Source organism: Callionymus lyra, chromosome 2, assembly GCF_982586985.1.
Source record: "Callionymus lyra chromosome 2, fCalLyr1.hap1.1, whole genome shotgun sequence".
NCBI lineage: Eukaryota > Metazoa > Chordata > Actinopteri > Syngnathiformes > Callionymidae > Callionymus > Callionymus lyra.
This window is the reverse complement of record NC_141819.1, coordinates 42421920-42439659: the sequence shown is the minus strand read 5'-3', so window position 1 is coordinate 42439659 and position 17740 is coordinate 42421920. Positions and strand designations below refer to the sequence as shown.

Below are 17740 nucleotides of genomic sequence, written 5' to 3'. Positions count from 1 at the left end.
CCGATACCGATACCAATTATTGGTAGTAAAGGAGGCAGATAACCGATATTTGGTGCTGATATTCATTTGCAGTAAAAGTTAATATATTAGCATACATTCTTGGAGTAATACAAACGCCAACACTTAATTTTTTTTGAATGGCTTTAAGCTAGGGCTACACGATTCTGGACAAAATGAGAATAACAATTTATTTTGGCTTATACTTGAGATCACGATTCTCTTATGATTTTCTTCCCCAATATAAATATTTATTGCACTTTATTGAACAAAAAAGTATTATGGCAAATACTTAAAAAACTTCTGCAAAATCGTGCTTAATATATAAGCACATCCTCTGTCATACACATACACAATATATTTTCATTTATACTATTGCCGATATGCCTTAAAATGCAGAATATCGGCGCCGATAATCGGTCCAGACGAATATCGGTCTATCCCTACTTCAGATTCATATTTCCTGTTCAGCAAATACATCCCTTTTTGCACAGTACTACATATTTAAATATATTGTATCAAGCTGCAGTCAGGAATGAAATACTTAATTGTCATTAATCAGTCTGTTACAAAAAGCAGATTTATTAGTGTATTACCACTCATTGGCAATACAGCTGTGATTTGTTGGCTGGCCGGCAAAGCATTATGAGGCTCTTCAGATCACCATTACTGAGAAGGTTGTTGAGAGGGATGCCACCTCATATGCAATGTAGTTAAATTGTAGTGAAAAATAAAATAGTCACTACATAGCAAATTGCATTTGATGTACAGAATGTATACAAGGGACCTCTTTAGTAAGTAAACAAGTTTTATTTTATTTGGCGACCTTGACTGCAAAGCTATTTTGGCCCCTTGTGATTTGTGGAGACTAAGTTGTTCTTGAAATGCTTTTTTTGTGTTTAACTTTCTTAACTCAAACTTAAATGACCGTTTCTAACAGACCGTTATTGTTATTTGTTATTATTTAGTTTTATTTCAGATGCTGTCAACAGAGGCTGTGTTAAAGATGGTTGTAGATCTTAATATGAAGGTGTGTGTGTAGTACAGGCGAAGATTAATGACTCTTCAGAATAATTCACTTTCATATTTTCTCACACTGCGACTACATCATTTCCAGTGGACTGTGAGCGCACACAGATATTTTCTTCGCTGTAATAGATCACAAATATTTGCTTGAAGTGATTAGTCTATGTGAGTGTTGGCTTTAAAAATAACCTGTTTTATTTCCCACTCTCTCCCCACTGTTTACACAGTCATGAATATTTTATTACGAGGAAATATTTCTGAGCAAAGCAGCTATATGATCCCTCAGGATATTTTTCATCCGGTTTCATCTGATCTCTGGAGTCTGGTCCATGTTGTGTCCTGTGATTGCTGTTTTTATAAAGATGAAAAAAACACCTTGAGTATCTGATGAGTGAGACGTTATATCTCGGTAACATCACGATGGGGAATCTTTCAAAGGACGGCTCAGAATCTAATAGCGATACCCTTCAAATTAAATCCACCCACACAGTCCCAGCACAATAATGGAATCATGTTAATTATTCTCTGTGTCCCGCAGGAGTGGCTGGATCTGGTCCAGATGGAAGATCAACGACCAGCGAGCGTGTCAGCACCCCTCAGGGTCCAGGCGGAGGCCCGGCTTTTGCCCCAGCTAACAACCATCCGTTCCGATGGGCTGTCAAATCCATGAGAGGCTCCAAACAAAGCCCCCACAAGATGCTTTTAGTGGGCAAACATTCCACATGGGAGCCTCTAGAAGCCAAATCCGGCCCGGTGGAAGAAAGAACCATTCCAACTTACCTGCACAGGGATAACCCAGAAAATTACTCGGGTGAAGGGAGGGACCAGGATGAGGCTAATCCGGCTCGGACAGGTTCAGGAGAGGAGAAGGAAGGTAGCAGTGATGGCGGAATTTTTCCTGAAGATCTAAACATTGAAAATAAGGTCAGAAACAGCACAATTTTAAGATCGTCTCATCATCCTGACCATCTTGTAAGAGTCTCAGAACACACAACGCAATCCCAGTGGGAACTTGTGGACCCTGTCAACACTTCACCTGAAGAAACGGCCGAGGAGGCCCGAGGAGAGATCCTTTACGTCCACCGACCGACCAACAAGCTGTCTTCCGAGACGCTGAACATAGGACAAACCGGCTCGCACTCTAGTTCCTCTGCCATAATAAAAAAGCACAACAACAACCCAGACTTCAGTCAAAGTCTTGTCACTTCTACTCCGATGGACCTGATGCTGACCACCTCTGAGGTGACGACACCAGGACGTCAAACCACCAATGGGGACAAGTCCATTCGCACAAACATCATCGCCACTGATAAACCTTCCGTGTCCATTTCATGGTTTGAGACAGAGACCGATAAAAGCACGAGTGGACCCGACCTGCAGATCCACCCAAGAGCCACTGAAGCACAAATAAACAAGGACTCTGAGGTGACTGTGAATGTGGTCAAGTTAGCTACAGCTCCACCAGAATCCAAGGTCTTGGCCACGGAAATGGAATCTCGGTCTGCAGTATCAGACTCCTTTGTTCTGGGAAGTAAATGGACACCTTTTAAAAATCTAAGTCCAAAGTCTTTGGACGACAAAGCTTCAATTGCATCAGACGGAAAAACCACGACAAATCCTTTTGATGTCCTTGTTCCCAGTTGGGCCATGAGCCTCATCCCATCAGGTAAGACCGACTCCTTTGTGGCTCATAAATTAAATCAACAGTTATCCTGTCTCTGGTTTAAATGTACAACATGTATGTTTTCATTGATCCATTATTAACTAGCAAAATAATAAAACTAATCATATGTAAATGTACTTATGACCTTGGCTGAACCTACAAGGTGGACCTAATTCTGTATTTTAAAGTGAATAAATGATAATTTAATCGTTAAGAACAACATAATATTCAATCTACTTAAAAAAAATTGAAGTGTTTTTTCTATATGGGACTTGGGAAAACTATCTATAATCTTGAAAAAAAAGGATGACTTATACCCTGCGTTGCAAGGCTATAAAATACATATGAAAAACTAAATAGAGAAGAGAGTAAACTTGGGTCTGCATTGGGGTCTTTCCCTGGACCTGATAGCCGATAGACATGACCTTTGACCACCCCCCTTATACCTTCACTGAGAGGTCAGTAGTCTACCTGATCATTTTCAAGACATTTTGTCAAGCAGTTTGTCTAGAAGACATGAAGATCGGACACAAACACAACAATGCACATGTTTGAGAAGTGATGAAATGGACGGAACACAAAATATACTGGTTTTAGCTGCTGATTAAAGTAAATTAGACAGCAAGTGTTTTTAACCCATGTGTTATCACAGGGTCAAGGTAACCTCAAGGCCTGAAAACAAATGTTGAAAATGAAAAACACAAGGGATACCACAAAATCATTTGTTTTCGGGCCTTCGGGTAACCTTGGGTTAAACAATAAAGTATTCGCTTGGAAGTAACCATTTACTCGGGAGAGATAAAGCTTCTAAATATAATGTGTTTTAATCTTTCAAGACAAGATTTTCAGAAGTTAAAATAATAAAAAAAGCATAAGCATTTGTTTTTCCTCATCTATTAATCCACAATTTACTAGCATGTGAATGGATTTTATACTTAACATTCATGTTGGCTATAATATGAGGACGATTAAAATATTAGTTAAGTCTTTCTATCAGTTTCTGAAATGCATTATTTTCTGATACTGATAAAGAACATACTTGATTGATTGAAATTATATGTATTTATTTCCCTCTTGAAGTTGTTTTATTCGACATCCCTGTGACTCTGACACTGTTAAACTCGAAAATCTTTTGACCACATCTCCCTAGAAAACACTTTTCTTGACGGACAAAGACAGGAAGCAGTTAGGCGCTGAGAGACCGACCCAGTCTTAGTCAAGTAATTAGTGGGTCAGGATGAGTGCAATTTGGTGTTCCGGGTAGCGCTGGAGATCGCGGTTGTCAACAAATCAATGTGGACACAAATACAAGATGAGACTTGTTATTGACCGGCACCTCCTCGTCATTCTCACTCGCCTTATTCATTATCAATGATGTCTCAAAATGTTTGTGATAAACAACCTCATAGAGCTGAAGCGTGCTGATGACATATCACTGAAGATGTTTGTCTGCAGTATAAGACATCATCGTCTCTCGGAATTCTCCCAAAGCAGTTTAACATCTTTGACATCTTTTTATCTTTTCCCTCATTCTTCACTTTCATTGTAACCTTCTTTAAACTTCATTTAATTGTATATTAGTCTATTATAAAAGCTTCAAAGCTTAGGTGATCAAAACAAATGCACTGTTTAATTGTTCGTAATAATAAGAATCACACATGATTGCTCCACATTCCACAAAATGTAGCGTAACGCAGTATAGATTAAGGAGGCTTCATGCAATAAACATTTTGATTTCCAGCCTCACAAAACTCATGTCTTGCTGCTGCAGCACGCCATGAAAGTATTTTGATTTAATGAGGCATCAGTCTAAATGATTTCTGTGTGACTCTTTGGAACCTTCAACTTTTCTGATGTAGTTCATATGTTCTTTCTTCTCGGCCCACAGATTTTTTCCCCACAGTCCAAAAGGACTGAGATTAGTTAATGATTTCAAATTTTCTTTTTGTGTAATTGTTTGCATATCTAATTGAATAATGGAACGTTGATCAGTTCAGCGTTGTCGCCTCTTAGTGCAACTTACTTGGATTAGCAAAACTCCTTGTGGCATCATAATGGGTATGAATGTTTAACAGTCCAATTATTTTATAATTTGTTTTGTTTCAATCTCATATTTTCATCGTTTCACAGTATATCTTTGAATGTTATGCTGCTGATCAAACAAGATGTTCTATTTAACTGAACAAAATATTAACTTAAATGTATCTTAGTTTTTTTAAATGTTATAGTTAATAGTTGTTACTGTTAGACAGGCGCCAATACTGTTTGTGTGAGAGATTTTTGTCTTTATCATTACAGCTAGTACAAAGAAATATGAGATATTAATTACGTTGGGAAGATTGATAGCTTAAGAGTTGAAGTTTAAGCTCTGTCGGACATCTTATCCCTTTATTACATGAGAAATAATAACAGCAATATCATGAAGCAAGTCATTTTCATATAGTGACATTTAAATGAACCCATGTGCGCCCCTGTTGTGGTCGCCTCCCTCTGAGTGACCTTTCATGAAATTATTAAGATTTCTTCCCATTAAATCAAAGTGTGGGATACAGATGAGGGGGAAGGTTTGATATGAAGGAGAGAAAGGATGGAAAGATGGGTAATGAGGAGAGGACAATGGAGCGAGTGTCCTCTACGCTGCTGGAGGTTGAAGAAATGAACCTCTTTAATTAATGATCAGACTACACCAACACAGTCCCAGGAGTCTCAGCTCAGACTTCCTCCTTCCTTGTTTTACCTTTCAATCTTCATTAACTGTTGACTCCACTCAATTTCCGGGCAACTTGGACGGAGGTTATCTAGTGAGGTATTGACTTTCATGACATTGTGGCCTTAGCATCAAACACACTCAATATTAATTTATCTCTACACATTAAACCACCCAGAGAGTCCAGATTAAGAAATAATCTAGACATTCTTTCATGTAAATATTGTCTTGGTGAGTCATAACATGTTCAAGAAAATATATATCACCGTAAAATGTATTTTAAAAGACTCTTTAAATTACCAGTGTGAGCTCCAGATGAATTTAAAGAGATATTATCTGGACTAAAGCCTGATAACACAGTTGACTCGCTGACAAATTTGGAAAGCAGTCAAAAGCACATGTTCTCAATCCTTTGACAAAGAAGGTGAATTAAAGTAAAGAGGAAGATTTCAATAGTGGAGTGTTAAAAACTGGCAACCCATTAAAGATGAACAGAAGAACCTAAAGTAAAAATACAACATATAATGACTCTTGGATTAATGTTCTTGCTCTCGGGCTGAACTACTTGGACACAAATTGAAAAACAATTCTACAAATGCCGCACCTCAAATTGCTGTATTCGTTTTCCACTTTGTGTACAGGGAGTTTCCTGCCACAACATTACAAAATAAATCTTACAAATCCTACTGTATGCATTGAAGGGAGTAGGGGTGTCAACATTTACAGTTTTTCTCCACGTATAATTACCATCGTGTTTCCAGATACACGCAGTTTGCCAATATAACAACTAGAGGATCCTGTCTCCATTCAACCACCTCATAATCCCATTACAGCAAGGCCCTTCTAGTAGTTATCAGAGCAAATGATTTGTTCTTGTTGATGCACATCAGTTTTAAGCCATGTATAAGTACAATAAACACCTAAGTATGAATACAATTGTTATACTTTTCGTATTGTACAATCGATGATAATAGTAGTTGCTGTAAAAGTCTCAAAACTCCTCAGTCTACTGTGTAAACCCCCATATCACATGACCAAAACAAATATGCCTCATTGGTCAACAGTGGCTCGTAGTGTGAATTAACAAGAAAAAATGTGTCAAAAACTGTTGATTTCTCTAAACTAAATCTGTGTAACTGTTTACACGTGTAGACGTTGACACCCCTCTAGGTGATCATTGTGTCACAAGTTTACATTTGTGGTTGGTAAGAAAATATTCTGCCGCCGTCCATAACATGTAAAAGTTTTATGAGTGACTGTAACTTTATAAAATTTCATGAACCGGTCATGCTATTTTTAATGTTTTATCTGATAGTCAGTGAATATCAAGCCGACATTTAACCAAAAACAAGGTGCAAAAACTGGTTGGAGACCCCTGGTTTGAACAACAAAATATAGATCATGGATTAAAGACCTGCAGTAAAAACTGATGAAGGACCACTCAGTCTGTAGGCCGGTTGAGTTTGAGACCCCTGATCAACCGATCTATTTCCACTTTTTATTTTGAATTATAAATTTTTTTCTTTTTTTTTATCGCGAAAATTCAAATAGAATTTCATTCATACAGCTGTTTTGGTCATATTTCGGTTTCAAAACAAATGAATACACTCACATCAAGAGTCCTAATACTTTGACAAATTGCAAATATATCCTTGTTCCTACAGTATTGCAATACATAACAGTATATCATATCATTACCACTTTATCAAGATATGGATCATATTGCCAGTTTTTGGACAATACACTACTCGCTAGGAAGCATCTCATTTTATGCCAGGGTGTGTTTCAGCAAAAAAAAAAAATGTCTGGGTTAGTTAAGGGGACAAGAAGCTCGTCTTAGAGCTTTTAATTGCTGCTCCTCCATCTGCCAGCCGAGTTTGAGACCCCTGATGTAGACCATTAAAGTCCAATTCTGGCAGAAATTATTTTCACCCCATGGACGTATTGTTTGCTGTAATTTAAATTAGTAAAGTTGTTATAACATTAAAAGACATTTCCTATGAATGTAGAAAGCATACATTATCTGCAAAAGCTGATGGGTCGTGTAGCGTAGCAGAGGGAAACTGGAGGGTTAAAGTTGGAGGGAAAACCATTATTTATTGGGAAAATTGTTAGAATTGTGAAATGTTTTTTTTAATGTACCTTCTAAAGTTGATTTATGAGACTTTTTGTTCTTGTGTCTTATTTCACAGTTACTGTCCATGGCTCCCTCAGACAGACATTCCTCTAACCATATCCCAGATTCTTTTAATTCTCTTCGTTGTCATGGCATTTCTATCATTATATTTTGATAACCTCTTGAACCAAACTTGGGCACAATGCAGTCAATTACCATCTGTCCCCAGTTTGATCCTCACCTGAGAGCCCCATTCATAGTTTAAAATAAGAGCTTTCTCTCTGAAATCCATCCAGTTAATCTGCCGTCTCCGAGTTGCTCTTTCTTTACTTGATTCTGATATTTCTCCATATCAAATGTCACTACTGTATCGAATCTCTGCCTATTAAAGGGATGGGATTTGTTTAAGAGGAGCCCCGAGGGATGCTGGGCTCGATCATGGTGTCTGGATGAAGCGCTCTGACAAACTGTGTGCTGACGGAGCACTTCCTCTTCATGGCATGTTAAGCGAGGGAATAATGAAGTCACTTGAGTGCTGAAAATCTGATTAAACCTGATGTGGTGAGACTTGTCTCTGGTCCTCCTGTGTACATCTGCGACTGCTACATCAGTGAACTCCACCGGGATGACATTTCAACGTAGCTTTAGATCAGATTTTGAAGAACACACAGAAGCTCCGGAAAAAAAAGAGATTCCTTCTCAATTGCTCTTCCTAGAATTGAAGCTATGAAGTAGACACATCCATCCACCACTTCACTGTGGCCCTCAAGCAAAGAGCTCCCACCACTAGGTATAAGTGGTGAACAATTAGAATCAACATGCAGATATTCACGCCGTTCATTCATTTTTGTGTTTCAATAAATTGTGTATTAAAATAAAAATAATTATTCAACATGCATTTATTCAAGATGATTGTTCATTTTTGTACTGCAATTAAACTTCCAGCCGCAAGATAGCAGCAGTCATTTTATCCTCCGCAGCAAAAGAAACACTAAGATCCCACGAGATCCCGGCAATGACTGAGGACGAGAGGATACAGTCGCCTCCAGCAGCTGTCAAAGCTTATGTTTGGATATATTTGGTTTCAAAACAAATGAAAGCAGTTACGACTCCATCGAGAGTCATGTCGTCGTCGTGTAAATTCTGCAACGCCAGAGTTAAGTGCTCGACAATACTACAAATATATCCTTGCTACTACAGTATCGTAACATACCAAAACATATCGTATCTTATTTTGAACCTAACAGGCTGCTTTTCAGCCAAAAAAAAAAAGTAAATGTTATCATATTGAGAATCAGTCAGGTAAAATCATGTGGGAGTCATCCAAATTTTCAAGGATTGTTTTCACTTATTCTTGAACATGTGTATATTTCTATGAAGATGTTCTGTCTTTGAGCTGTTAATTGCTGCTCCTGCATCTTACATGCAGTTGGGGGTGACCAATGAAAGGATGCCACCTAAAGGTTAATAGTGGTCGATCTCCTCTCTGCAAGTGATTGATTGGACATCACCTTGACGTTTTTTCTGTGTTAATTTAACAAAAGCAGCACGTGGAGAATCTGTTTCAATTTTAAATGCTGAGCCGCCAGTATGAATTCACAGAGGTAAATATGGAAAGAATTGAAGCACCCACATACAGTTATTGGTGGTCCGATGGTGGTTTTTGCACTATTTTCCTGTTCTAATAAAAAATTACCTAAGTTTGAACTGGTAGTGTCACCAACTGACCTCTAAACAACATGACACTGCTTCATGAAGCTTCATCAGCATATCACTTGTTATTGGTACCATGATAGCCTCACATTCATTCAATCTTCAAATATCTCTCTATTATTCAATTAACTTTTTGTTTAGGTTCATATTTAATGAACATATTGACTGCATTTTCAATAGTAAGGAAGTAATTTTTATATGTATAGCGCTTTTCTAGACCAGGGTCACAAAGTGCTTAAACAATCAAAACAATATTCAATAAAGAATATACTTTAAAGGGCAAGATAAAACTGATAACACAACAGGAGTTCCAGAAAATCAAGGGAAAGCCTGAACAAATAAAAACGTCTTAAGATGTTTCTTAAAGGAGTCAGTAGACTCCATCAAGCACAAAGAGAGAGGAAGATCGTTCCTGTATCCTCTTGTCCTCAATAATTGGTGGGCTCTCATAATTCCTCTAGCTGCATAGGACTAAACAACTGCTGCCATCTAGTGGCTGGAAGTTTAATTACAACACAAAAATGAACAAGCATTGTGAATATTTACAATGTATTTGTAAATATATAAAACAAATATATGATATTAAAATATAAACCATAAGACAATAATAAAAATACAATGATCTGAAGCCAATATTAACGTTGTATATTTTAAATCTATACACTACAGTGGAAATAATAATGTTATATTTAAGTGTATATGCATTTCCTTAAACCCCTAATTGCTACTGATGGTGAGCTGCCTTCTCCTACCACTGATGGTGTGCATTAATGGATGACTAAGTGCTGAACAAGCAGAAATATAACCATTTATCATTTGTCTTTATCAAGTCTCTTATTTAATTCTAAAAATAAAACATTTTGTTCTTGACAACTCTGGGTCATTGATACTATTTGATCCATAAAATAGATCCTAAATGAGGGAATTTGTGGATTTATGGTTCAAAACCTCGACTAAACAGTCACCAGTGCTTGTAAAGTTAATATGACATCAAAACGTTTGTAACTTTTCACGGGTGGCTTTAAAAAGGAAACAACTTGAAAGGTTTTATAGGCTTGTAAAAATGTTATATTAGCCTTTCCTGCCTTTAGGCCCCCTCTGGTCATAATCAGTCTCTGTGCCCCTCATCGCAAAAGTGTATTTTTTGAAACAGGACTGTGTGACTTAGCTCGTACTTCAGCCCACGGATGACTGCGACTGGTCGCGGAGCCTCAGAGGAGAGGAAAAACAAGTTGAGCTAGAGAGTTTTATGAATATTTGCTCGTCTTACTGGCCTCTGTAGATCAGTGGAGCAGCACAACAAACCGCTCCGGGAACATCTCTAACAGCTACAATTGATGTGGAGCTCCTGTTTGTTTTCCTGAGCACAATATTATTTTCAACATTTTATACTTTTTTATAGGATCTGTTACTTCATCAGCTATCAATTCAGTATGTTTAAAGACACTTCTTAGTCTTCCTGGTGCTGTTAGGTGTTCCCTCTGGATTTGAAGATTTATAGTCAGTTCTGTCAAAGTACCCACAAAAGTGTTTTAATTGAAATCTTACAGCATGCTGCCACCTCGCCCGGGCAATTACTGCATTCACCAAACGTTGTTTTCCTCGTGAGCAAATAGGTTCAGACACACCAAGAAACGCAGCGAAAGATCAAAAGTAATTGAAGAAGTGCAACTTTTGATCTGAAGGACTCACTATCATTAAAAGTATGATTCTGGAAACTTCCATCCCCTGTCTCTTCAAAACCTCAACGATTTTCAAACTCACGCCTGTTTCTCATCTTATTAGTTTCGTACTTTCTTCTGGGATAACAGCAGCAACAATGCGCAGCTCATGAAGCTTTGAAAAATGAATCAAAAGTTGATTAAGTAAACTAGCACAGCTTGCTAAAATGTTACCTCCCCCAAGGAAGTTATGGATTGCTTTATTTGTTTGCTTGCTTGCTTGTAAACAACTTCATTAAAATATGTCGACAATGGAACGAGGAAGAGATTATAACATTTGTATGGCTTTTTTTCCCAATCCTGCTAATGTGTCCAGCCCTTTTTAGAACCTGCGCCAAAAAAGGTTTGCAAGGAAATTTTTTAATCACAGAAATCCTGAAATTAGCTTTTTGGCACACACACAAACAAACACAGACAGACACAAATGCACACACACACAGACAGACACAAACGCACACACACACAGACAGACAGAGACACAAACATATACATAGACACACACACGCACGCATGCACGAATACACACAGAAAAAGAAACGAATGCACCTATTAAAAAACGCACATACACACAGACAAACACTCACAGATACTATTTAATATATAGAGATATTCTTTGAGATACTGAGATACAACAACAGTAATTCACCGGTTACTTCTATTGCCATCGAATAAAACTGCACTTCTACAAGTGTATTTCCTGGTTTAGCTTCCCTCCTGTGGGCTGAAGGTGAAGTTTTTTCAGGTTACATCATCTATGTTGCAACCAACAGAGAAATAAGAAAAAGTGGAGATGGATGAAGCGATAGAGCTCTGTAGGCAGCTGTCAGTAAGAATATAGTCCTTCAGTCAGTAATTGGCTTTGCAGAATCTTACCAACTTACTCAGGTAGTCGGTGGTGACTGTGACATCAGGTTTCTCTGCTCTAACAAGTGAGAGTCGCATCAATCAGACAATTTTAAGAAGGATTTCAACATATATGTGAAACTATAAATGTAGCCACTCTGTATCTATTACTATAACACACACTGAAATTGTTGTTTTCATTTTATACGACCAAAGTTAAATTCATTCATTAGTTCATGTTATTTGTTTGACAGGTGCCAGTGTTTAAGATAAGATAAGGAAAAGACAAAATCAATGTCAACAATTTTGCAGATACTGCAAAAACAGTAAACCAAAACCAGCTTTTCAATTTAGTAGTTATTATTATTATTATTATCATCCCGTAGTCTTTTTTGTATTTAACAAGTTAAGTTTGGTTCCCTTCATTTTGAAGTGAAAGAAAGTTTTAATGACATCTGGTTTGGAACACATAAGCATATATTATTCAAGTCACTTTTACAGGGTTTATTGAGTCCACGTGTGAAAGTTTCAGTCATTTTTACATAGCAGCAATCCTGCTAGTATTTCTAGCTATTAAGGTGACTTTTGGATTGACTGACTCAAATGAAAATCGAATAAACTCCAGTACAGACTGGATCAGTGGTATGCTATACTTTCCAATAATAAGTGTCAAATTCCCATCAAATTACTTATCTCTATCCTTAGTCTTACTGTAATCTGTAAGTCTGTATGATTGTAGAAACTACTACTGTCAGTCGCTAAAAAATAAAACAATAACTACAGTATTTTTAGTCAATAATCAAATTAATCAAATTTTAATCTCATATGTGCTTAAGGTCCCCAAATAAAGACTTGTTGTGCATGACTAATCAAATCTATCTACTAAGAAGAAAAGATTTAAAATGAAAAAAATGTGACTGAATCACTTCGTTATAAAGTTTGCATTAAATTGCCACCAAAGTGTTATTATTCAAGTATTTGTATAACTTGTTAATTTAATCAAATTAATGTGTTAAAGTGTTAGCTCTAGTAGATACCTATAATGTCTGTTACCGATTTTTAATTGAACACTGTCCTCTTTATAGGCCACCATATCAACATAAACGTGGTACTTGGAATTTGATCACACCATCCAGTGGGCCTTAATTAAATTACTTGACATACCAGATTTAGCCAACGAGCCTTGAGTTTAAAACATATGATCTAAATGTTTGAGGAGTTGTTGCAACCTTTGCAAATAAAGTTTTTAAGCTGTGTTATGAAAGGTCCCTTCAGTGGCGCCATTAAGCCGTTAGCATGACATTTAAAGCCGCAGTATTATAGTGATGCACATTTGCATTTCTGTCAGCTGCAGTGGGCGAACACACACTGGCAGCCGTCAACTGAGTGAACACAGAAATCTATGATTTTAAATGGAGCCACACTGGAGTGCACGCAGCTGTTTGTTTTTTCTTTAGCTGCCAGATTGCCCAAGTGACTCGACGACATCTCTTACTTGTTAAGGTTGAATGCAGACTGGAGCTTTCACTGAGGTGTTTGGCCCTCAGCGACAGTCGCAAGGCATTCAGCAGCAGAAGAGATTGAAACAAACTCAGCAGGGAGGATGTAAAAGAAGACACTTGTGGTAAGAGGGGGTGGCTAAGAAAGCATTGACCACATTTTCTTTTGGAGGTGAATATTCTTGACTCAAAAGACAGATTGATTTTGATGATTCCTTCTGACAGGGGCACAGGGAAGTAAATATTGCATTTTGAAAAAGTCCTCAGGCAAACCTACCCGGACTCCTCCTGCTTCTGATGCTCCTGCAGTAGTCAGAAACAAACAAGGCTGCAGGGGAATTAAACAGCCTAAGAGGTGTTCGCGAACCTCAAGTTCTTCGCTCGATTTCACAGTCAAACAGCTGAAAAGTCTGCTACTCAAGTGTATTGTACTTTTTGTATATTTTTAAATAACCCTCACCGATTCAGGGCAATGTATTTAAAGGGTTTAATATTTCAACATCAGCTGCTGGAGTCGACTGTACCCTCTCGTCTTCAGTCATCTCCGGGATCTCGCAGGATTTATTTCTTCATTTGGCTGTGGAGAGAAAAGCAGAAAGTTTAATTACAATATAAAAATTAACAAACACTGTGAATCAGAATATTTAAGTGTATCAATATCTACTTATACACTTAATTAGCAAATAGCCTCGTGTCTCCCCCATCCCCTAGAAACTGTAGTTTCGGTGAAATAAAATCCAGGCTTGGGAGAACATATTTTCACAGTGTCTATTGTCCACTGCACAGCCCTTCAACATTGGATTAGATCTTCCAGTCTTTGTAGAAAAGACTAACAGTTATGCAAATTAAAACATGAATTGCCGGGAGCCTCTAATAATCTACACTGGTTAGATTTGAGAACAGATTTAATGGTATCGATGACGGTTGACAGATTTCATGGATCTACAGGTCGGAATAACAGAAAGATATTTGCCGCAATTTATGCATCAATTTCATGCCAGCTGGTCTGCTGCGTCTCGCTTTAACTTTGCAACGTCACTTCTCAGTTTGTTGACTTGGAAATTGGTTGAATATTTGTGCAAAATTTTCTTCATGAAATTAAACGCTGGGAGGAAATACATAAACAGGTTAAAAAAACAGCCAGCAAAACAGTTACATATAGATATATCCTTATCTATAGACAGGTTATTGTCTCCACTCCACTTATCTTTATTTACTCTTATGTTGTCCCATCCATAGCTCTATTTCCAATCGCTTTTGTTATGACCTAATTATGACACTCCTTGCATTCCGTAATCCAAGGGATTTTGGAATCTTGACACTTTTGTACCTGTTGGTTACATTATGCGTCACTACCTGCAACACATCGCTGTGATATTACACAATTACACCGGATTTGGTGAGAACACGAGAATTAGAATGTCAGGAAAAGACTTCCACAGCAGCTACTGAATGAAATGTTGAAATATCTTATCATAACTCAAAAGCATTATTTTCTCATTAAAGTCTGTAAATAAAATTAACAATTGTACAAGTTTAAGAAATAATCCAACAAATCATACGGGGCAAAAGTTTGGGCTTTAAGGGGCGAGCTATGTAAAAACTTAATGTCGTAAGTCATGTTTTATTACAAAAAGCATTTTCAAGTGTGCTGACACACACGGACTCACACACACTCACTCACATAATTAATTCAGGCTCCTATTATGACAGGGCTGGATTATGATGGGTATTTATTTACAACTTGACAGTTAATGTAACACAAACAGCTCAATGAGTCCAAACTCTCACCTCTAAGAACCCTGAAATATGTGCTCAAAGACGCAGTGCTGAAAAAGCTCAAATTGGATAGAATGTGTTTGCTGTGATAAGACTAAATGGATTATTTTCTCGCCACTCTGACAGCCCAGATAATGCAATTTATTTAGGATGAATGAAGACACCACGAGCGCGGCTCTTGTAACAATGGATCCTCGAGTCAGAGTTTCTGCACACGCTTGCTCAGTGGAGTGTTCGTTGTTCCTTTGTGGTCCTCAACTGGTTGTTTTGAAACATTGAACCTGTAGCTCAGTTCAATTCTGCTTGACTGCGTTTGGTTATACCTGCAAATAAAAATGTGTAGTTTGATGTCAAATGAAACACAGGGAACATTACACCAGGATACTTATTTGCAGATTAAGATGCAGATTTTAGCCCTCAGGGAACCTTCCGCTTCCGGTGAGCCTTTGATCGGCTGCTTGAACGTAAGCTCCTGCAATAATTGCCAAAAACTGTCTTTTTAACGACTACTTGTCCGGATTTTATGCTCATATCACTTAAGATATGTATCAAGCATCTATGATCTATGATCGTGATGCTCTTTTCAACATCAGAGAGTCGATGGAGGACTTCACTCGCGACAGTTAGCAACGTCCGGTGAACGTGTTTCCGGCTCCGCTTCTCATCGACTCGGACTCTGTGGAATATCGTTTGATCTCTCGGGTACCGGGCGATTTCCACAAGCGATCGAGTGGGGCTGGAGTACAGGTCAGGATGAGACGAGCAGTCGCGATCGCTCGGAACAACTCTGACGTCATCGAACGTCATCGATGTTTGATCGACATTCCTCTCGCTGAAGAGAATGATGACACATCAGCGCTGCCGTCTGTCCAGACCTTTCATTTCCTCTCTTTAATTCGGCTTTTACTAGGGAGTTGAACGTCAGTGACAGCTGGTACCCACGTGACCGCTGTTGCGCGCCTGTCAGTGAAGTGGCGTCGTCAGTGACGTCATCGGTGCTGAATGTGGGACTTCTTAATGTTCGCTCCATTACTAATAAATCCTTTATTCTTAATGATCTTTTCACAAGAGTTAATTTGGATTTATAATGTCTTTCTGAGACTTGGCAGAGAGGGGAAGAGTTTATTCATCTGAACGAACTCTGTCCAGTAAGGAACGCTGTCCTGGGGAAGCCTCGCCTCTCTGGTCGTGGAGGAGGTCTTGCTACTGTTTTTAGGGAGAGTTGTTCTTGCAAAGTGATTCAGACACAGGAATTCACTTCTTTTGAATCTCAGATGATCTTGGTTGGTTCTACAATACCTTTCTATTGTGTGTCAATCTACCGCCCGCCTGGTCCTGCGGCGGTGTTCTTGAAAGACTTTAGTGACTTCTTATCTTCCATTATTCAAATGGAATCTGTTCTTATTCTTGGAGACTTTAATCTTCATGTTGATGACATCACATTTTGTTTTGCTAAAGAACTTTTAACTTTAACTGAAGCCTTTAATTTGAGCAACATGTTTCTGAACCCACTCATCAAAAAGGCCACATTTTAGACTTAGTTTTTACTCTTGGCCTGGCCATTTCTAATGTATCTGTACATGATGTCCATCTGAGTGATCATTCTCTTGTCTTGTTTAACCTGGACTTCATCCCTGAACCTAAGCCTTTGAAAGTTAGGTCTCAGAGGCGTGTCATCTCAGCCGATACTGCAGACAGTTTTTCTGCTATGTTTGACGCTCTTTTCTTTGATGACTGCCCAGACGTGGACAGTTTGATTCACTGTTTCACTGATCATTGTGTTGAAATACTGGATCAAGTGGCACCTGTGAAATCGAACTTGAAAATTCAGAAAAAAACGGTGCCCTTGGACAAATGAAGATCTCCTGAGTCTGAAGAGACTTTGTCAAAAGACTGAGCGTCTCTGGAAGTCTACTAAACTTGAGGTGCACAGACTTCACCTCAGGATCTGTTGACTTCTTACAATGAGATGGTAGAAACTGCTAGATCTGATTACATCAGAAAACTGGTAGCAGCAAATAGGAAAAACCCCAAAGTTTTGTTTGACACGATTAATTCTCTTGTGTCTGCTGCTCCTCAAATCACGCCTGTCTTCTGTGAAGCTGACAGCAATGCATTGTTGAGATTTTTCATTGACAAAATTAAATTGATCAAAGAGAAAATCTCTCCCCCTTTGTTCGGAACCCCTACTGTCTCTGAGCCCATCTCCTCCTCTTGGTCCTCCTTCACTGCTGTATCTTTTGGTGATATTTCAGCACTAGTGAACAAGATGAAACCATCCTCTTGCTCAGATGACGTCCTTCCTTGTAGGCTTTTTATCAAATTATTTGATGTAATTGGCCCCTGGGTTACCAATATGGTGAACCTCTCCCTTTCCACAGGGGTTTTTCCCAATGCATTTAAACATGCCATTGTGGAGCCTCTGCTCAAAAAACCAGGCTTAGACCCAACTGACCTCAGTAATTTCAGGCCTATTTCTAAGCTCCCTTTCTTGTCCAAGATCTTGGAGAAGGTGGTGTCTGAGCAGCTGTCTTTGTTCCTGGATCAGAGCGACATACATGAGAAGTTTCAGTCTGGCTTCCGTAAACATCACTCTACGGAGACAGCTTTATTGAAAGTGTCCAGTGACATCATGATGTCGGCTGACTCGGGTAAATTCACTGTTCTGGTGCTCTT

The 17740-nt window shown here is 38.4% G+C and overlaps 1 protein-coding gene across 1 annotated transcript in view; it reads left to right on the top strand.

Annotated features, from left to right (window-relative positions):
• Nucleotides 1–17740, top strand: part of ncanb (neurocan b) — a 150623-nt gene that overhangs the window by 71174 nt on the left and 61709 nt on the right. Inside the window, exon 9 of the mRNA XM_087785370.1 lies at nucleotides 1562–2689. Within this exon, the coding sequence (XP_087641496.1) occupies nucleotides 1562–2689 (1128 nt within the window). The remainder of the gene's footprint in view (nucleotides 1–1561; nucleotides 2690–17740) is intronic.